The sequence below is a fragment of the Nuphar pumila genome, chromosome 7 (genome assembly GCF_984573655.1).
Source record: "Nuphar pumila chromosome 7, dmNupPumi1.hap1.1, whole genome shotgun sequence".
Lineage (NCBI taxonomy): Eukaryota > Viridiplantae > Streptophyta > Magnoliopsida > Nymphaeales > Nymphaeaceae > Nuphar > Nuphar pumila.
Genome location: NC_143255.1, coordinates 29,200,885 through 29,223,578, shown reverse-complemented (window position 1 = coordinate 29,223,578; position 22,694 = coordinate 29,200,885). Strand labels below are relative to the sequence as shown.

Sequence of the window (22,694 nt, the reverse complement as noted above, 5' to 3'; positions counted from 1 at the left end):
ACATGGTGAGTGGCTCCAAAATCTTGGAACCAACTATCATCAATATATGATAGAGTGCATGCAGTGTATGCTTAAGGTGGACCTGATTGGAACATGTGAGAGAATTGTTGTGTGTTACAGATTTGACACACTATTTTTTTTGTCGATGGACCTGTCCCTGAGCAATTTTGAGAATAGACAGGTCGGTTTTGGTATTGGCCACGCCCACCTTGGTTTTGATAATTTTGATTTCTGCCATAGCCACGACCTCGCCCACGATTTTGATATCCCTGATATCATCCTCTACCATGATTTTCTCTATTTTGATAAAAGTTTGTGCCCAATTTTCTTGATGTTAAACTAGGTTAACGGAGCAATTTTTAATAATAGATGGACTCACTCTAAAACTAAAGCCTCATGAACTAGCAAATTTCTATGAAGATCATTTGATGTAATGTGTTTGTCTTGGGTCATAATTGAGGTTTTAAAAGAAATATATTTTGATGGCAACCCTTTAAGAATTTGCATAACAAAAGCATTATCATCCATTGGTTTACTAGCTACAACAAGCTGGTGAGCGATTTTCCTAGCCTCAACATAATATTCATTTATATTTTTTAACCCCTTTTCAGGTCTTGAAATTGGCTCTTTAACCAAAGAATTTGAGATTGAGAATAAGCAATGAGCAGCATAAGACTGCTTCAGGGTATTCCACACTTCAAAGGAGGTTTGAAGTTCTGCTATTGGGCTATGAATGGATTTTGACAACACTAAAATCAGTCAGCTCAATAAGAGTTGGTATTGTCTTTGCTATAAAACATATTCAGGGTTGAGATCCTAGAGCCCGTTGTTGCCCAAACTCATAAATTTTGGTGGACATGGTTTGAAGCTATCTATGAATCCTATTAACTCATACGAGTTTTAGATTGACAACAATGAAATCAGCCAGCTCAATAAGAGTTGGTCCTGTCTTTGCCATAAAACATATTCAGGGTTGAGATCCTAGAGCCCGTTGTTGCCCAAATTCATAAATTTTGGTGGACATGGTTTGAAGCCATCTATGAATCCTATTAACTCATACGAGTTTAGGATGGACAAGAACTGAGATTCCCAGAGCAAATAGTTCTCTAAGGTAAGCTTCGTAGACAGAAAATATTAAAGATTGGACGAGGTTGGTGGGTGAAACAATGGAGGAAGAACATTACCCAATTGAATGTCTGTTCATGTTGGTTGGGACATTGATGAGGAAGACGTTGAAGATTCCATGATGAATCTTGTCAGAGCTCAAATACCATAAAAGATAATCAAACTCACGATTTTAACGCTACATCCATGATCTTGATCACTCCACACTTAAACTCATGGTGTGGGTGTTTCCCTTGATGTTAATTTATAGAGATAAATGAGGGGATATAGACCTACTCAACAATTCTTCTAGGTGGTCTCCTGTTACACTAGGTAGTATGTTACATAGAGGAGTTCTCAACTTAAATGTATTGTTACCAAGAGGACTCTTCTAAGTTCTTTGGTTATCTTCTGATTTGATGCCTTATATTTTACCACTTGAATTACCTTGGCCTTATGCTTATCATCACTAAACTCCTCTAACGTGTGAACTTTGTTCTTCCTTTCATTTGGTGCGTCAGCGAGTGGAGCGGATCCATGGGTCTGGATTTGGTGGGCCCAGATCTGATCCTCTAACACAAACCATGACCTAGAATTTATAAGAGTCAAGAACCAGTTTAAAACTACCTCAGCTCATGCCAAACACCTAGCCCCCATGGGTTGGCATAGTGCGGTTGAGCCTTTGCTGTCAGACGGGTAGTCAAGCATCACTCCCATGCACAAGCTGACAACAGCACAAGGCGGTTTCTTCAAGTAATAAATCGATAAAAAAAAAAAAAAGTAGCCACCTTTCTATTAAAAGGGATGCCTAGGAAAGAAAGTGTTTGAGCATGAGGGAATGTGTGAACCTATTTTGACAGAAAAAAAATGCTTTTTCATTTATTAAGTGAGCCTCACCACATATTTAGGATGCATAGTGATGTTTGTTTCAGCCCCTCTAAGAAAGAGGCCATCCTTCCTATGAAAGAGACCTTCTTTCATAAGGAAAGGGTCATGAAACACGCACCCTCTACTTCTTTTATTGGCAATTTCCTCCCACCAAAAAACTAAATTTCCTGCAAATACTTGTTTTTATTTTTTTGGTTCCTTTTTCATTTCTCTGCTCAATCCCTTGGGCAAAACAGCGAATCCAAAGAACCCAAAATCTGAATCCTTATGATGTGTTTGGATACATGGAATTGAGTGGAATTCAAGTAAAATTCCGGTTCCATCTGAAATTTATTTTCTCCTATTATGATTGGAAAAAGTTCTCATATTGGTTCATATTCATAGGGTATGACTAAGTTTTTATGCTGGCTGTCACTGGCATACCGCAACCCTCCTCCTTTATCCGGGCTTGGGACCGGCAATAAATGAGAAAATATATTAGTTGAAAGAGGTTGGGGTAGGCCTAGGAAGACTTTGATGGAGATGATAGGAAAGGATATGAAGGCTTTGAACCTCACCGAGGACATGGCATTGGATAGAAATGATTGGAGGAGATGGATTCATGTGGAAAACCCATAATGATTTTCTTTGTTGGTTCATATCGTCGACCCCAATTGTTTTGGGATGAAGGCGTAGTTGTTGTTGTATGGTTGGAAAAAGTTCGAGTCCAATTCGACCCGTTTTCGAGAATCCAACACATCCTTTAGGGGAATTCCAATCATTTCCAAACGATTTTTTTTTTTAAAAAAGGTCCAATTCCCACCAAATAGGTATCCCAATTCCCAAATATTAACACAAGGGCTTGCACTCTGGCTAGCTCTCAGTTTGGAGATGGTCGGGTAGAGTTATCCAAACTAGGTCCAGGTTTGATTGAGCACAGAAAGTCCAAATTCAGACTCCATATGCTTATGAGGCTGATTCCCACAAGGGCTCTGGTTCATCTGGTAAGGGTGTCAGGTCAGGTTTACCTGGAGCAAACCCTATAGGGTCCCGGTATGGTGATAAATAATAAGACCCGGGTTCGGACCTGAAGGTCCAATTAATACATGGATCCAGGTATAGTTTGTGAAATTTTATACTAGACCCGGGCCCAACCCAAGTTCCGATTAGGACCCACAATTTTTTAATGTAAAAATGATAGAAAATATTATTTTACTGGGTATGGGCCAGGTATGGTTCATGTAGTTCTTATTGGGTCTGGGTATGGTTTCTCTTATAGTGGACCCAATTAGACCCAGGACCAGACCTGATACCATACCCAAAAATTAGAACCAAGTCTGGTTCTACCTAGACCTGTTGACACCCCTAGAAACAGGGACTTGCCATTTTTGGGGTGTCTCCCTGGTGACACAAGTGGACACTCTCAGACACTACTATGTCCGTGTACGACTATTATTTTAATATTTTTAATAATGTTTTAATATTTTATTATAAATTTTTAATACAAATACAATTTTATTATTAAAATATCAAAGTCAGTTTTTTATTAACTAAAATTTTTAAAAATGTGCTCTTGTATCCTTTTTTTCAAAAAAAAAAATTACTCGTATCACATGTCTTTGTGTCCACCAATCTTTATGACACATTTTTGGTGATATTGGACATTGGCCACACGCACATTTGTTGTGGTCCCCACCTAGGAAATTGTGCCATCTGCTTCCGTCGCGTAGGGACCACACAAAATGGGCACGTGTATGGTTAGAAAATGAATATCACCAGTTTTCAGAGATATTGAATATGACAGGGGCTTCCTCCATCCGATTCATCGAACCAAGGCGTCCCAGGCGATCCCGCTCAATCTCTGCCACGCGTCGGTCTTTAATTGGCTTTTCTGGGCAATATATTTTCAAAAGCGATAAGACTCCCTCTCTGTTTTCAGAAGCTCTCTGGCGGCCTCTTCTTTGGAGTAACGATGGCAGCGATCTCCTCCCTCTCTGTCTCGTCCGTGGGGCAGCATAAGGCGTCGGGAAGGGGAGGGCGGCCGAGATCTCGCTTCCCCGACTACGTCTTATCGTTGAATCTCGACATCTTCCGGCCACGATCCCTCTTCTGCGTGCCCGATCTCGTCCGCGTCGCGATGCCGGTTTCGAACTCCCGGTTCCGGTGTATGGCGTCCGTCGCGGGTACTTCCCTCCCGTAAACCCTAGGTCCTTCTTAAACGAAGACTTAGTTTTAATTTGAGATAAGCAATATTTTTTACATTTTTCTGATTGGAATTGAGGAATCGCTTCATCTAAGATCTAATGTCATGATTCTTATCTTTGGTGCTTGGAGTAGTTATTACGTTAAATTCAATGAGATTTTTGACTAATTATCCTAATTTGGACTTGAGCTAGCAATGATTTCAACTTAAATCAGGTTTTATCTACGGATTGGGGATGCAGAGCTTCGTTTCATTGTACTAGGTGTCTGTGATTCGTGAATTATGATGAGTTTTCGAGCATTAGGAAAGGATACTAGGAAGAGGAACCACAAGGTTAAGGGAAATCTTTCAAGTTTGCACTTGAGATTTTGTTTGTGAGTGGGCAATTTTTAGTTTCAGTTGCATTGAAGTGTTCGTCGGGATTGAGGTTGTCGCTATCAAATTGTAAACTCCTTCCGAGATCAATTTAGGACAAAAGAAATGATAAGAATTGTGGAATTTTAGGTCAAACTTGTGTTCTTGCTACTTTCTAGTGTAAAGGTTGAGTCTTTGGCTTACATGAAGCATTTGCCAACATTATGTTATGGTTATGAAAGTATTTGAAGCACACATTATAAGGGGTGCATCGGTTTTTGCTCGGACCATTGGACATTTTTGAGATTTGTGACAGTTATACATGAAAGTATCTTAAGTATTCGTTACAGGGGTGCATTAACTTTTGCTTGGAGTATCGGACACACACACACACACACACACAGATATATATATATATATATATATATATATATATATATATATATATATATATATATATATATATATATATATATATATATATATATATATATATATATATATATATATATATATATATATAGAGAGAGAGAGAGAGAGAGAGAGAGAGAGAGAGAGACGAAAGAGGATCAACATTATCACACATGAAGATCAACAAAATGTTGAACCCAACAAAATAGAAAACAAAACTAAAATATAGAAAAACAAAAGCAAAAGGAAAAGAAACTACTGCCAGCTAGCAACAAACAACAAAGCCAAGCTCAACCAGGATCCTCTGGAAAAGAAGGAACCACCGATGAGTGAACGTTGTTCAGACGGAAGGAGAGGTCTCTAAGATGCATACGTAGAATCGCGTATACATCAACCAAGATTTTATGGACAAGATTGTTAAGGATGACCGGAATTTGACGGAAAGTAGCATCATTGCGTGCCATCCAAACAAACCACCAAGTAGTAAGCAACCATGTCTTCCAGATCAGTCTCCACCGCTTGCAACGTCTAATTTCAATAGGGCCTAGGAGCAGATCAAGCGCAAAAGACTCCTCTTTAACAATTACGTTCGGAGATCTCCACGTGCTATTAAATAGGGCCACGAAGATTGGGCAGGACCAGAATAAATGAAAAGTAGTTTCTTCAGCAGCTTGACACAGCACACACCAACATGTGAACTGAAAGCCCAACTTCTTTAAATAACTGTGAGTCTGAACCCTATCATGCAAAATTAACCAAGCCAAGACCTGAGATCTTGGGGTAGGGCCCTTACCCCATAACGCACACTCAGGGAACCAATCTGCCCCTGGGGCGAGCAACGATCTATACACTTTATGGGTGTGGAACGCACCATTTGGTGCAATAGCCCAATGCAACCACTGATCATAATTACTTGTATCCCCAATTTGATCTCTGAAGGACGATAAGGCTCTCAGCCACATGCTTCGCAAGTGCGAGATCGCCAGCCCCCGGGTTCCATGACGAGAGTTAGATAAATCAGGAGCACCATATTTAGCATGAAGCAAACGAGCACAAGGAGAACCTGGTTGATGGGCCATCCAACATTGCTTGGCCACAAGAGCAATACTCCTCTGTCTTGGAGCAAAAACACCTAAGCCAGCCATACGCTTAGGTAACACCAACGTTCGCCAACCAACCAAATGGCGCTTACTCTTAAGCTGACACCCAGACCAAAGAAAATCCGTCATTAAACGACAAATCTGCTTCTCCACGCCCACCGGCATCACGAACATTGACATGAAGAATTCAGGGATAGAAGAAAGAACATGTCTGATTAAAGTCAGACGGCCAGCAATGGAGAGATAAGACGCCTGCCACGAAAAAAGCTTGTTTTTCACTTTTTGAATAGTTGGAGCCCAAGCAGCGGAAGATAGGCGCTTCACTTGTAACGGCAGGCCCAAATACGTCATCGGCAACTCAGAGATTGCACAATTGAAAATCCGTTGACCCGCTGCAAGCATAAGATACTGAACATTGAACATAGTAATAGAGCATTTGCTATCATTTAGGGAAAGCCCAGAAAGAGAAAGAAAAAACTGGAGAATAAGCTTGAATCTAAGCATTTGTTGCACGTTTGCTCGCCCAAAAATAATCATATCATCAGCATAAATAAGAATATGGTCTGAAAAATCCGGAAGATCTAGAGGATCTATCAGGCGCTTCTCCGCAGCACGCTTGAGCAACACCACGAGACCCTCAGCAATGACATTGAACAACAAAGGCGATAGAGGGCATCCTTGCCTTAGTCCACGCCCCAATTTGATCTGACCACCTCTAGTGCCGTTAATCTTAATCATGGCCTGAGCATTAGAGACCAATTCCCTCACCCACCCAGAAAAACGACGACCAATGCCAAAATTGGATAACATTTGAAATAAGAAGGGCCAATGCACAGAATCAAAGGCTTTATGAAAATCTAATTTAAGAGAAAAATAGGCCTGACCACTAAGATGTAAGGAGTGAATGACTTCAGAGGCCAAGATGAATGAATGTTGAATCCTCTTATTGTGGATAAAGGCAAACTGAGAGTTAGAAAAAATTTGGTGAGCCACGACCTTCAACCTATTAGCTAACACCTTGGCAATCATCCGATAAAGGGCACTCATAACAGAAATCGGACGAAACCTAGAGATATCAGTAGCAGCATCATCTTTCGGAATTAAAGAAATAATTGCCAAGTGGGTTTGAATAGGCAATCTGGAGTTGCGATAGAACTCATCAAACATGTTAATAACATCAGGCTTCACACAAGGCCAAAAAATTCTGAAGAAATCCACATGAAACCCATCATAACCTGGAGCTTTCCACCCTGACAAACCTTTGATTGCCCTAAAAATCTCATCTTCAGAGAACTTCATTTGCATAATTCTAGCTTGATCTTGCCGAATCGAACCAACAGAAACAGGACCAATGACACCATTCGCAGTAAGTGAAACAGAATATAAATCTTTGAAATACTGAGTGACAGCTGAAATAACGTGCTGATTAAGGAACGAAACATTCCCAATAGTGATTGATGGGATGACATTCCTCCTATGACGATGAGAAGCATATGAGTGAAAAAATTTAGTATTACCGTCTCCGGCCGCAAGCCATTTCACCCTTGCCCGTTGCTTCCATCTAATTTCCTCTTTGACCCTCCAGTTCTTCAAAAGCGTTGATAACTCAATAGATTTGGCCTGCAAACTTTGCAAGTGTGAATCAGATAGAGACTCCGGGGAAGACATAGTTTGATACAATGCTGAAATCTCTTGTTCCCAAGCAGTCATTTGCTGAAATTTAACCATGTCTCGATTATGGAGCCAAGCTTTGATATCCTTAGCGAGACGAGACAACTTCTCATGACACCGAATAGCTGCCCACTGCTCATTGGAGGGCTTGTTCCAAGAGTCTGAAATAATAGTATGAAAATCTGGCTCCTGGAGCCACCATTGTTCAAACACAAAACTCCTGGCGGAATTAAAACCACCCCCCCAAGTAGTGATTAACTGACCATGGTCCGAGATAGAAGGAGCCAGCAAGACACATTTGACATCTGGAATGAGATCCAGCAAATTTGGAGTGACAAAAACCCTGTCAAGAACTCTGCAGCATGGGCGAATTCGCCTATTCGACCAAGAGTAACGCTCCCCACTAAAAGGGATTGGGTACAGGTGATGCCGATGAACAAAATCTTGAAAACCTCGCATAGATGGATTTGGAAGAACGGGGTTATTAGAATCCTGAATAGACAAAAGGCAATTAAAGTCTCCCATAAGAAAATGGTACTCCCCGTTTGAGACGACGATCCTATTTAAGTCGTTCCAGAAAGCAGGCCTCATGACAGCGTGATTAGGGCCATATACAACAATGACCACAACCCTCCTGCCACTGTCTTGCAAAGTGAAGGCAACAGACAAAGAAAACAGACCCATGTCCAGTTGAGAAATATTTAAAGATTGCTTCCCCAAAATAAGGATGCCACCGGCATGGTTGACCGCAGGCTTAAAAAAATAGTCAGCACCCCTCCATATACTAGAGGCAACAGAGCGAGAAACTTCATCCATCTTAGTTTCACAAATAGCAATCAGGTCAGGCTTCTCCTAACTAACCCAATTCGCCAGAAACCTACGCTTAGTGGGGCAATTCAAGCCCCTGATATTCCAGCAAAGAGACTTCATGACACACAATCTGGAAAAATCCGGGGTGTGTGTGACCTCGCTGACCTTCGTGGAGACCTGCCATCGAAAGTCGTAACATTGAGTGGGTTGCTCCTCTTGCTTCTACTACCACTGCTAACTTGTCGGTGTCGAACAACCCCCATACGCTGAGTAGCCCTCGAAGGACCGAGAGAATCACCCCTTAGATCAGAGACAACATCAAGTGAATGACCTAATGAGCCACCTAGGATAGTAGAGACTACCGAAATGGTAGATACCATATCGACAGTTATATGATGCAGCTGAGCTGAGGAGAGAGAGATATCAAGCATCCGGGCTGCCTCTTCAACCTCAACACACAAGGGCGACAGAGGGGGGGACTGTCGAGGAACAGGTGGAGAGGAAGGGAGAGCCACACTTGGGAGAGCCTCACACCTCCAAGAACTACACACAGAATCAGTGACGGTAGATGCAGTAATAGTGGCCTCAGTAACGACCGGCGATAAAGAAAAAGGAACCGATAAACCAATAATCATGCATCTGTGAGCCTCAGTCGAACGAGCATTAAACGCCATAATGTGAACCGCCATATAATCAAAGCGCCTCAATGGAAAAATAATGAAAGACGATGACAAAATTGACCTTTTTTCACCTTTAGCATGACTGTCTAACCGAGTTGCCGATCCACCTCGAGAAGGGGCGCTAGTCGTGTAAGGCACAGAGTCACTAACAAATAAACCATGATGGGCATGAGCATGTGGAATAATGATAGACTTATCACCAGTAGGATAATATTCAGAACTAGTTGCGGCAGATATCTTAGGGCTCCCCAGCAACACATTCGACGGCCGTTGAAAGCGAGAAGCGAGAAGTCGAGCAGACGTGCTGGGTTTGGCAACGAACGTCGAAGATGTAGATGATAAAGCCGGAACCGTATTAGAACAAGATTTCCTGGTAAGCTGCCTTGGCAGAGCATGTGATAACTGGACCGGGACCCAGATAGTCCCAATCTTAATGGCATGAAAAGAAGTCTGCGGCTCCTGAAGATCTCCAATCTGCACCCATGGCGAAAAAGAAGTACGTCGCGAAGGTCGCTTAGAACTTTGACAGGCAAAGTGGGTCCCCAACACAGAAGGTTCGTTGGAGTCAAGAGGCTTCCCGGTTGAATGTTGGTGAGGAGCATTTATTCGCTTTCTCTTCCAAACAGGATGACGACGAGCAAGGAAAGATGAACCACACCTATGGCAGTCAAAGCGTTTCTGAAAATTCAAAGACAAACATGATGCGCATCACCAGTCTCCCGGTCTAGCGCGTCGCAACTGAGATCTTGTGCGAAGGGCACAAAAAGAGCGTTGCCATGAAGATTGAACCTGCTGCCAACCCCGATCAACGACCCAATGCGGAAGCTCCCGAAAAAAGAAAGGCTGGTCAAGCAGCGCCATGACAGAACAGGCTTCGAGAGGCTCTCTCCTAACGGCACGGATAAATTTTCTGACGTTCGAGATATGAAGAGAGCCCGCATCCAAGCATGAACCAAGAACATCCGAGAGATTGAAAAATAATTGATGCTTGAGTCTGAAAGGCAGGTCAACATCGAAACCCCACCGTCGAAGGGCGAATGCTGCGCCCCAGTCATTAAGAGCATCCTGAATGAAATGGAGGGCCCTCTGATTTGCTCCCAAGGAGCGATCAGAAGCAAGACCCCAAAAAACACGCGGCAAGCGACTCATGAGGAAGAAAGGAGAGAGAGCACCTGGCTGCCGGAGGGACGTTGGATGGTTGCAGAGGGGGGTCGAGGCGATTGCAACTGGTTATGTCTCCGAAGCGGTGAGGGAAGACGCTGAAGAGGTCCGACGATGGTGGCTCCGATGCAGTGAGGGAGGACGCTGCAGAGGTCCGGCGATGGTGACCCTAAGGTCGGGGCGTAGCTGTAGAGGAGGTCGAGCGATGGTGGCTCTGGCACAGCGAGGGGCGTCGTGCAGGGGAGGTCTGCCGACGGTGGCTCCTTAGCGGCGGTGAGCGTCGCTGCAGAGCCCGCACGGAGAAGGTCGTCACCACCCACGATCGTTCCTCCCTTCCCACTGTTTGGGCATCTCCCACACGCAGCAGCGAAGGGAGAAGAGGGGCGGCTTCCTGCGGCTGTCGACTACGGCGGCAATATGAGGAGGAGAGGAGGGCAGCACTAGAGGTGGAAGTGCATGCAGGTGATGGTGGCTCCGATGCAGAGAGGGAAGAAGCTGCAGAGGTTCGGCGACGGTGGCACCGAAGCAGTGAGGGACGGCGCTGCAGAGGGTGACCCTAAGGTCGGGCGATGGCGGGGCGTAGCTGTAGAGGAGGTCGATGGATGGAGGCTCTGCTTTGGCGAGGGGATGAGGGAGAGGATGATCGGGTGAGCTGGAGAGGTTTAGGGAAAGAGTCAGGGAGAGAGAAACGGGGCATCAGGGGGTTCAAAGGGAAACAGTGAGGTAGGAGTCGTCAGGGGAAAGCTAGGAGGTAAGGGGGCTCCGGCGTGCCTCGGCGAGGGAGGGTCGGGGCTCAGGTGAGCGTGCCGGGGCTGGTGTGTTTCAGGGAGACACGGGGGCTCAGGGTCGGGGTCATCCTAACAGAGAGAGAGAGAGCAGAGCAAGGTAAGGGGGTTCCGGCGTGCCTCAGGCGAGGGAGGATCGGGGCTCAGGTGAGCGTGCCGGGGCCGGTGAGGTTCAGGGAGACACTGGGGCTCAAAGCAAGGTAAGGGGGCTCCGGCGTGCCTCAGGCGAGGGAGGGTCGGGGCTCAGGTTAGCGTGCCGGGGCCGGTGAGGTTCAGGGAGACACGGGGGCTCAGGGTCGGGGTCATCCTAGCAGAGCAAGGTAAGGGGGCTCCGACGAGGAACTCTACATTAGCCTGGACATTAAATCATTCAGGCGAGGGAGGGTCGGGGGAGGTTCAGGGGCCGGTGAGGTTCAGGGAGGGTTGCCGGGGCCGGTGAGGTTCAGGGAGACACTGGGGCTCAGAGCAAGGTAAGGGGGCTCCGGCGTGCCTCAGGCGAGCGAGGGTCGGGGCTGCAGCTGTTTACTCAGAGAGAGAGAGAGAGAGAGAGAGAGAGAGAGTATATTCACCAGAGTGTGAATTAGGTATTTCTGACTCTTTTCACGCTAATCCAACCCTTCAGATGCATTCTGCACGGTCCGTTTGCTAGGAATTGATTGTTGGATCGTGTATTTTCTACGAAAAAGTACTATTTTTGGATGCTCAAATATTTGTGAGAATTCTGAGCCATCCATTTTCAAGCTTTAAAAAATCCTGCTATGTGTCATAATCAGCCGATCTGAGAGTCGGTTCCCATAAAACAAAGCATATAGATCGCATAAGTACGATGAGGTTCAAGAAAAAAAATTGAAAATCTGTGTTCATACTCCGGTAAACGTACTCTCTCTCTCTCTCTCTCTCTCTCTCTCTCTCTCTCTCTCTATATATATATATATATATATATATATATATATATATAATGACTGGTTTCTGCTACCCAGGTAGGAAGGTATGGACTATGGACAGACTTAATTTTCTACTTTTTCAGTTTTTCATTTTTTCGGGAATCTGACATTATAGATATGATTATAGTTCTAAGTTCTTGTACCCTGGTAAAAATCAAGGAACCAATTATGTGATTGATCTTGCAGATGTGCCTACTGTAGCTGAAACGAAACAAGGTTTTCTCAACTCCTACAAGAGTCCCATTCCTAGTGTGTACAATACTGTTCTCCAAGAACTGATTGTTCAGCAGCACCTGATGCGATATAAGAAGACATATCAATATGATGATGTCTTTGCACTTGGGTTTGTAACTGTCTATGATCAGCTTATGGAAGGATACCCTAGTAATGAAGATCGAGACTTGATATTTAAAGCATATATCGAAGCGCTAAAGGAGGATCCTGAACAATATAGGTATGGAAGTAAACAATCCCTCTAATATTCATGTCTGCATGGTTGCTTGCTGCTATTAAGGAAAATAATGGGACAAGAAAAGTTGATTGGTTATTAGACAGTTTAATAAGAATTAAGTGATTCCTCAATCTTCATTGAAGGCCATGAATACTGGCATTGACAATAATGTTATAGCATACAACTGGATTTTACAGTCTATAGAGAGTACGATGACTGTTTTGTATTAAGGATCTAGGACATATACTTTTTTTTATGAAGTGGTAATCACAGTGCCCTTTTTACTGTAGTTTTCATTTGATTTTTCATCACTTGGATAGACTATGTTGACTTGCTCTATTCACTGTTAGGAATGATGCTAAAAAATTGGAAGAATGGGCTCAGTCACAGACTGCAGGTTCACTAGTTGAATTCCCATCAAGAGAAGGAGAAGTTGAAGCTATATTAAAGGATATTTCTGAACGTGCTGGTGGTAAGGGGAATTTCAGCTATAGCCGATTGTTTGCAGTTGGCTTGTTCCGTCTTCTTGAGCTGACAAATGCAACAGAGCCAGCTGTCCTGGAAAAGGTTTTTCCTGCCATAGATTTTCTTTTCAACTATTTGTTGAAAGTAATATCTTGCCTTCTAATGCCTTATGAAAATGATCCTTCCATGTTTTTATTCTTCATTGTAGTGGAAAATAAATAAATGAGATTTCTCAGGCATTGTTTTGCCCCCTTTTTCTTCTTTTGGAGGAAAATTATCATTTCCAACTGGTTGAAATTTTTTAGAAACTATCCCACATTAATACAATGCGTTCAACTGTATTGAAAGATTGGTAGGTCAGGAGCATTGCAAAAAATTTCACCAATAATTTATTGATGCAGGAGTCTTGAAATTGTTTCTTGATTCTGCATGCTGGAGCATGTTTTTGTTTCTATGAGATTTTTATCTTGTAGATATAAATGTAACTGTTGGTTTTTTTCTTTTTCTCAAGGTGCTGTGAAGATTAGCACTGCAGGAGCTTTTTAAGAATTATTACTGTAAGATTAGGTTATATAGGAAGGCTGATTTTAGAAAACACTTTTTAAGTTCTTAAATTTGCTTTCCTTTAAGCATCCTTTTAGTTCAGTTGCTAATTTGTATCTACTTTAAATGGAAACTGATCTACCTGATGATGTAAGAGGTGATTCTTGTCAAATGTGTTATTTATTTTTTCAAATTTTACGACTTATGCAGTATTGATTGTGTTTGTTGTGCAAACGACATTCAAAATTTTCTTTTCTGAAAATTTTAATTTTTTTTCATAATTTAATTAAATAAAAATCATATTGTTTATTTGAACTTGTGTTGCGCCATGACATTGTCCATTTCCAAAGATAATATGAAGCTGGAGTTGAAATAAACTCTTAGAGCTAGAGTTTTTGCAAGGTTGCATCTCTCACTGGTTTGCCCTGACGTTAAAGAAGGGATACAGTTAGCAAGTTGAAGCATCTTTTGCTTCTATGATGAAGAATATTCAGCACGTACCTTTTGGCACTGAGACTCTTCAGCTTCTACTGAGATGGGGCTTCCGGGATTATACAATTCAGATATGGAAGTTACATGCCTCAAGAATCCTTTTTAGGAGTTTGGAAAGAAGCCCAAGGTAAGAAATGGATGATAGCTTGTAAGCGGTGGCTTCTTTTAGCATAGTGAATCAGTGACCATTTGGTTGTAAGGGGTGAGAGGACATTTGAGGATGAATACTCAAGTTTTTCCTGCATATATGGAAGAATTCATACTAACATTTTGTTGTATGCAAAAGGAAAACAGCTTCAATCCTTTCTTTGATCACGAACACAAAAATTGGAAATTTTTGTAGGGGTTCTCGATTTCTGTACATATTCACCTCTCTGTTTTGGAAACCTCTTGTCACCAATCTTTAGTTTCACCAGGAATGCTACTTTCATTCTTTACACAAAAGGAAAAAATTGCATTATTCATTTCATGAGGGTGACAGCCTGAGTTGTGTACATCTGTTAGCTCAATGCTACTTGTAGCTCCAATTCAAAGTCGAGTCCTGCATTCTAATTTACCTTATCCCTGTGCTTTATTTGCTAGCCTACCATCCTAGTTGTCAGAGCCGTGTTGTTGCATAATGTAATTGGCATTGAGTTGATTCGAGAAGCATAAGAGCAAGTTCTTCTTTTTGGGTGTTTTTTTTTTCTGTATGTTCTGTTTACAGCTTATTTTTAATAATTCTCCTCATGTTGATCATGTTTGTTAGCTTCTTCCTTCTCTTCTTATAGTACAAGTTATTTTGGTATTTGGGTTTTTATTAGCATAGTGCCAATTGATAGATGCAAAACTTTCTGTTGCTGGAAAGCTAATCTTTTGGGTCTTGATGCCCTGTTTAAGATATCAATCTCATATTATGTGTTTAAACTTCTAAACTTGGCAGCTTTGTGGAGCCTTAAATGTGAGCAAGCGGAGTGTTGACAGGGACCTTGATGTATATCGCAACCTTCTTTCCAAGTTGGTCCAAGCAAAGGAGCTCTTGAAGGAATATGTAGATAGGTGAAAAATCATTGCTCTTTTCTGCCAACGTTACTTTTCATGCAAAAACATTATAAACTTTCTGTTATAGATTCACTTTCATGGAACTTGCCATGCCACTAACAAGATTCATCGACTTAATTTTACTTCCATGCGTAGGCATAAAATAGTTGAGGCCATTTTTGCATGGGTATATGTTTTATTTTATTATTCTTAAACAAGAAAGTTATCCCTTCTAAATTGATGGCTATGGTTTCATGTTTATCACTATTCTTGGCAATGTTGTTAGTATCGGTATTGGCCCTGAACCGTTTGGGTGTATCGGCCGATACCGATACTCAAGTGAATCATTCTGTATTAGCCAAAAAAATAATAATAAAATATTACTTGTCAATCAGAACGTAACACATGTTAAAACCATTAAAATAATATTAAAAATTAATTTTTAGTATTTTTTATATTTATTAAAAATAACCAATTCAGGTGTGAATCATATCGATTTTCTGGTGATACAATATGTATCAGCCGATACGCACCGATACTGATAACATTGATTCTTGGTAGTGCCATTCAGTCAAAGCACTACCCCCATTCCAATTAATTTGGAATGTGGCACTTGTTTTCTCTTTATTTTCCTGACACAACATTTTACCCTACAGTTAACAAGAGATTAAAAGAAATTGACTCTATTTTGCAGGGAAAAGAAGAAAAGAGATGAAAGAACAGAGTCTCAAAAGGCAAATGAGGCCATTAAAAAATGCGTAGGGGAATTTCAATATGCAGAGCACTAGTTACTTGGGCAACATCAGCTCCGACTGTGCCAAACCAATTGTCAGTATGAAGTTAACCTAATGAGTCCTTACAATTTTGCCGCAGAGTGGAGCCCTATGATGCAGGTTCATGTTTTCATGTATGATACTTTGCAATATCGGCAACTGGAACATCACCATTCAACGCTGTTGTATGTTCCACTTGCTTGTTGTAGCAATATTCAAAATTTTACAGCCAGCTTTACTTTGTGCATAAGTTGCTCGTATGAAATTTGTCATTCTGAAGGTCCTCAATAGATTCACCCTTCCTGAACTGAAGATCTATTTTTCAAAGTTGGCAGGTTACCAGCGAGTATGTCCTATATCTTACCAATAACAGAAACTCAATCTAGGTATTTCACCACCCACATAGGCTCCTGTCATCTGGTAGGGGACTTGTGAATGTCACCAAGTTGACAGGACGTCACAAGATCGAAACCCACGGGTGGCTTCCCTTGCCACAAGGTCAAAGACTGGCGTACTCCCTGGAGGGCAGGGGGGACGGGGGACCTCAAGGATGGGGTTAGAGCGTACCCAAACTGCTGATTCGGTTTGTTTGGCATAAAGAATCTTAAACACAAGGGATCCAGACACTTTGTTTAATGCATGGTGAACTCAGCGCGCACACCCAAAACCAACAGATCATTGTTGAATAAATTAATGGATCTTGTCTAGGAACACAATGACAATCAATTATTCACTAAAAAGGTGTTTGCATCGATGCCCACTAAGGGCATGTTCGCATCCCAGGGGAGAGAACTCCACAGCAACACCCAGCACAGAGCCCTCTTCTGTGGAACACAAGTCCAACTCATTTTAAGATGGAATTCTTATTCCGGATGTATGCTGCTGGTCGGATAAATAAACAACCCAACGGTGCGATCATCTGAAAATTAACGAGTTAGACAGCAAGTCCTGCCAGAATTGTTAGTTTCTTCTGGAAGGTGTGGAGGCAGAATCTTAATAATTCACTATCTATTGTTGATTTTCTCTTAATTAGATGAAACAATGTGAATGATTGCTCTCTCTCTCTCTCTCTCTCTCTCTCTCTCTCTCTCTGTAACAGCCTGCAAAATCTTCACTTAAGCAAGAGCTCCTCTGCATAATATCGCTGTTGATTAGAAGATTGTTCAACCTTGTTTGCAACTTCACCAACCAATTCTCTTCTTGAGTGTGCGTGCACACATACACACGCGAAAAAGATGGCTTGCGAAGATATTCTTTCAAAAGCATCAGCCTTGAAGCTTCTTGTCACTCCTATTCTTCTTCCGCAGCTCTCGCTTCTCTGCAGGATACTGCCGCTTGATCAACAGATTGTGCATTGCCTTGTTTGCTGCTTCAGCAACCAATGCAAATGCAGCTGCATCTTCCTCATCCAATATCTTCCCCTGCAGCCCTTTGAGTAATTCAGTGCCACCAGGCACTGCAGCTTCTTCTAAAATGGTTGCTTGCTGCTCATCTGATATACTAATGACTCTGATACAGGGTTCTGACTGAGAAATGGTGTTGGAGGGTCGGATTTCAGATGCACCAGCAACCTGCCATATGCGGCCCATCGAACTGATCCTCAAACTTGTCGGGATGAAACTCTTCTGCATCTCCACCACCTTAAAGGAATCCATGTGCTAGATTAGCAAATGCCTTGCTCAAGAAATTATTATCTCCAAGAATTTAGATTTAACCAACAGGAAAAAAAAAGTGATCCGTTCCAAACCAGAAACACCATGACCAGGCCCATCACCACATATGATATGTCAGTGTGTAAATCAAAGGGGGTCCAGCAAGAAGAAATAAATCTAAATGAGCAGTTGAGATTGAATGCTTAGAGTGTGTTAATGGATGAGTGATGGTTGTAAATGCTTTAAGAGAAAAGGAGAATGAAGATCATATGCAAAAGACGGTTTAACGTAGGATGTTGAACCTCTCTCTTTTCACACACCGTCACAACCAGGGAGGCTAATCTTTGTAGAATCATAGTGTAACGCTCCCCCCATCGTGGGGGGGTTACGGAAGGAGAAGGGGGTTACGCCCCTTCCTCTCCCACGAATCAGATCGTGGGAGAGGAAGCGGGCTGCCCCCATTTAATTCTGAAGGTGGGAGGGGGTAACCGAGCAACCCCCATGGCTATAAAAGCCATGGGGGGGCCTCCTCTCATCTCCCCATTCGATCACCAGAGGAGCAGAGAGGAAGCACGTAGGAGAAACAAGAGCAGACATCGCTGATCGCCGTCAGGTGAGTCTCCCTTTTTCGTGCTTTGTCCGAATGCAGGGGGAGGGGTCACTGGCAACCTCTCTGTTGTCGGTGAGTTGAAGAAAAAAAAAACAGGGACAGGGAGAACCCTGTCCCAGCCTTGCAATAGAAGAAGGAGAACGACAGAGGGATTTCCCCTCTGTCGTTGCCTCTCGTTGGTGACAAAAATGGGGAGGAGAGGATCGGCTGTCGCATGGAGGCAGTATGTCAGATCGCCGCCCTCATCACCACGTGCACCGACCAGTTGCAGAAGATGCAACAGTTCGGCAACAATGGTGTTGCCAGTACTTTTGCAGAATTTATGCAGGGCAGAATCGGTATGCATTTTCTGCAGACTAAGTCAGCCATTTTGCCCAGTTTGAGCATGACCGGATCGAGCCAGATCGACGCAAACCGAGCTAGGGTCTGAGTACTCTGACAGACTGACTCGGTCTTAACGAACCAAGTCGGGTCCTGACTAGTAAGCAGATGGAATCGGGTTTGTGATGGGGGATAGATTCGGTCCAAACCAAAGGTAGACCCAATATGGGTCAGACCGACTAAGTCTAGACTGAGACAAATCGGATGCGTGTGTGATTGGTTTATCGAGTGCGGTGGAAAAATCGAAGTAGCGAAGACTCGATTTTTCCATTACAAATTGGATTTGGGTTTGGATCTCAGTTGTACCCAAAACTCAGATTGGATTCAATTAGACGACCTGGTTTAGATCCATACAAACCCTTTTCAAGCAGGTTTGGATCAAGAATACTGAATCCATGATCCAAATCATAGTTGAGTTGATGACCTAAGTGGTCAAATTCTATTATGGATGTGGATCTTAATATAACATGATGTAAAGAGGACATAGGAGTCATTGAAAGAGCAAAAAGACCATTTTGCCCTTGATACGTTTACACAAAATATACAAGGCATAGCTAAGTGCCCGAAGTCAGATCTATGTGATTCTTGAATCCATGGATTCTACTGCTTGGGTAGAGTCTATTAGTAGGGGATGTGTGAACAAACTCTGAAAGAATGGAGTCAGAGTCGACAATTAAGTTTAAGGGTGTTTTGGTAATTTTGATGATATGAGGTATTCGTTGTTTTCAGATCAAGGGTTGCGATTGGAATTTAAGCGTTTCAGGTAAGTGAACATTTGCAAATTCCTCCTTAGTTAATTAAAACACATGCTAGCTAGTTTAGGCATTCTTTAATGTGATTCCAATGCTTCAAGTATGCTAGTTCTGTTATTGAGGATAGACACTGTTTTGCATGCTTAGGAATCTATAAAGTTCAAGTGTGATGCTTAAACCTGATCATGCATATTTTCTGAGTGATGAAATAAATGTGGCATGACATGATTGCATGTATGAGATTGATGTATTAAGTGAAAATTGAGGGTAGAGTTTCGAAGTCTCAAGATAGGTATTACCTTGGGGATATGTCACGCTTATGCCTTGGGAGGGGCATTGTAAGGGTCGTGAATTAATCTAGGGTGGGTTACCATCCTTAACAGTTCAGACATGTAAACATGGGTTAAAAAGTAATTAGTGGATATACATTGAGGATTGTATAACACACAAAATTCAAGGTGTGAATGTCGAGTAAAAGTTGTCTATAGGATGACCACCAAATGTATGATGGGAACTCTACTAGGAGGCATGGTCTGGGGAAATGTTGAGGTGTGTACCTCTTAAGCAACCTGGGAATATCTCAGACGTTTCTAGGTAACCCTTAGGGGTTAAAACATTGCCCACTAGACACATGTAGGACGTAGCATGAACCACAAAACCTTGGGGGCAGGTATAGCTCCTTGGGGGCAGGTATAGCCACCCTGGCTCTTCGGCTAGCTACCGTTTGAGTCCCTTCGCTCCCGGCTTGCAACCGGCGAGCTGCTGCAGCACCTGTGTTCGTAGTCTGGGCCGGTTTGGACTACGTTGTTTGTGAGTGGTTCATAAGTCTGGCCAACATTGTAGACTCTGAGTTGTCTACATGGGTTGCTACGCCCGAGGAGGCTATGTCCGGAATAGCCGATTAGAATAGAAGAGTTGTCTGAAAATGATAATAGAGATGCGGTAAAAGGGGTAAAACTCATAACTAACATGTGTGCATAAGTAGCAAACTAAACTAAGACTAGGAGCTTAGAGCTCACTACAGTTGCAACGATCGTGTCTATTTATAAATGGAATCTTACTGGGTTGTAGACCCACCCCCTTCTTTTGGTTGCAACTGTAGGTTCAGGGACTGCTGCCACCACTCTCAGGACTTAGTACGATTCTGCCACATCAGCCACATCAGAAGTATGATTTTCCTTTACTTTTTATTCTGCTTTTGTCTTTGGATGGTTATGCTATTGTAAATGGATGTATGAACCTTCAAGTATTGAATAAAAGAAAAAAAAATTCTGGCACGATTTTGAGCTGTTTTTGAGATTATGGAGAAATTTCCCTCTGGGAACTAACGTCCACGAACCCGGGCTCGAGAGGCCCCGGATCGGGTCGTTACACATAGTGGTTTACATTTGGTGATAAGATCCTTATTTTTAGGATCTGACTGATTATGTTTAACAACTACATTTATATGAAAAGGTAAGTTTATATTTTCACAGATGGTATCCATATCTTTAATATTGAAAACTGTTTTATTCACACGCCCCTTCAAGTTGATCTCCATATCAATGAGATTAAGCTTGTCTTTAAGTTGATGAAAGCGAGGTCCAGGAAGCGCCTTTGTCAGGATGTCGGCAAGTTGGTCTTCAGATCTAACAAATTGGACCTCTATTTCCTTGGAGTCTACTCGTTCTCGGACAAAGTGATAATCAATTTCAATGTATTTAGTCCTGGCATGAAACACAAGATTAGCTGCCAGATATGTGGCTCCTAAGTTATCACATTTTAGTACTGGTGTGTTACTTTGAGGAAGCTTTAGTTCCTTAACAAGAGTTTCGAGCCATAGAAGTTCTGCCACTGCTCCTGCCATGGCCTTGTATTCGGCTTCTGTGCTTGATCGAGAAACTGTGTGTTGTTTGTTTAACCTCCACGAAATAATATTTGAGCCAAGCATGGTTATGAACCCACTAGTCGACCTTTTGTCATCGGGACAACCGGCCCAATCAGCATCAGAGTAGGCAGTCAAGTTCATATTTGGAGATTCTGAGATGTCCAGCCCATGATTGATAGTGCCTTTAAGATACCGTAGTATTCTTTTGACGTGACTCCAGTGAACCTCTGTTGGTTCATGCATGAACTGGCAAGCTTTGTTGACGGAAAAAGCAATGTCTGGCCTGGTGAGAGTAACATACTGAAGTGCTCCAACAATGCTCCTATATACAATAGCATCTTGTAATAGTTCCCTGTCGTTCTTGGACAGAGAGACATTGGGAGTAGTAGGAGTAACCATGGTTTTAGCATGCTCCATTTGAGACCGGTTGAGAATATCCATAATATATTTGTGTTGTGAAAGTACAAGACCCGATTGGTGACAAGTGATTTCAAGGCCAAGGAAATAGTGGATGTCTCCTAGATCTTTGGTGGAAAATTCCTTCTTGAATTGGGTAATAATTTGTTGCACGTCTATGCTTGAACTCCCTGTGATAAGAATGTCATCAACATAGATGAGGATGCAAATAACACCAGCGGGAGTGTCCCGAATGAACAATGATGTGCCTGCCTTGTTTTCATGAAATCCATGACACTGTAAATAATCACCGAGTCTCTGAAACCATGCCCGAGGTGTCTGCTTAAGTCCATAGAGGGATCTGTTAAAGCGACACACATGAGTGGGATTGGATGAGTCTTCGAAGCCTGTGGGTTGGTTCATATAGACTTCTTCTTTCAGGAAACCATGCAAGAAGGCATTGTTGACGTCAAGCTGGTGAAGTCTCCATTTGTTGTTGACATCCACGGATAAAACAAGATGTATAGTAGTGGGTTTAATAGCAGGACTATATGTATCAAAATAATCAATGCCTTCTCTCTGGCTATACCCTTTCGCCACCAGCCTAGCCTTGAACTGGGTTATGCTTCCATCAGCATGTTTCTTAATTTTATAAATCCAACGACTCACAATGATGTTGTATTTAGGATTTGTAAGAACCAAATCCCATGTATGATTTTGCTGATGAAGCTGCTTTTCTATAATATTTTTGAAGGTTTTAAAGCAAGGAAACACATCCGATTTCTTTCTTAGAGGAAACATTCATGTAAAATGAGAAAAATCATCAATAATGAGAAGATAGTATAAGTATCCTTCTCGTGAAGCACAAGGAGCTGGCCCCCACACATCAGCATGCAAAAGAGGAAGAGGAGCAGTAGCATGAAACTGACTTATTAAAAGGTAACTTATGCATCTTAGCCAATGCACATGAAGAACAAAAAGATAAATCATGATTGTCACCAGGCACATCTATGAGTTAATTATGTGACATCATCTTCTTCAAGTTCTGAACATGAGTATGCCCTAATCGAAAATGCCAAAGACTGAGAGAGGAGGCGGGTCTCTTAAACACCGAATGTGCCTCTTTATTTATAGCTACTAAGAGAGTCCAGGCATACAAACCGTGATCATTGTGTCCCTTGTGGAGAATCTGCCTAGTCTGC

General features: G+C 42.4%; 1 protein-coding gene across 1 annotated transcript; it reads left to right on the top strand.

Moving 5' to 3' along the window:
• The first annotated feature begins 3,906 nt into the window (after positions 1-3,906).
• On the top strand, positions 3,907-16,139 carry LOC149831691 (protein THYLAKOID FORMATION1, chloroplastic-like). Its single transcript, XM_090014068.1, has 5 exons — positions 3,907-4,154; positions 12,277-12,544; positions 12,892-13,108; positions 14,964-15,079; positions 15,756-16,139. Exons 1-5 carry the CDS (start codon positions 3,944-3,946, stop codon positions 15,847-15,849), a joined length of 906 nt encoding a protein of 301 aa, XP_089870194.1. The 5' UTR covers positions 3,907-3,943; the 3' UTR covers positions 15,850-16,139.
• Positions 16,140-22,694: the final 6,555 nt, after the last annotated feature.

Bases quoted from the DNA above. Each gene is read 5' to 3' on its own strand.
- LOC149831691 (XM_090014068.1), top strand. From the start codon at position 3,944: ATGGCAGCGATCTCCTCCCTCTCTGTCTCGTCCGTGGGGCAGCATAAG. The intron at 13,109-14,963 runs GTTTTTCCTGCC...TAAACTTGGCAG, and splicing joins AGCCAGCTGTCCTGGAAAAG to CTTTGTGGAGCCTTAAATGT. The intron at 15,080-15,755 runs GTGAAAAATCAT...TCTATTTTGCAG, and splicing joins TTGAAGGAATATGTAGATAG to GGAAAAGAAGAAAAGAGATG.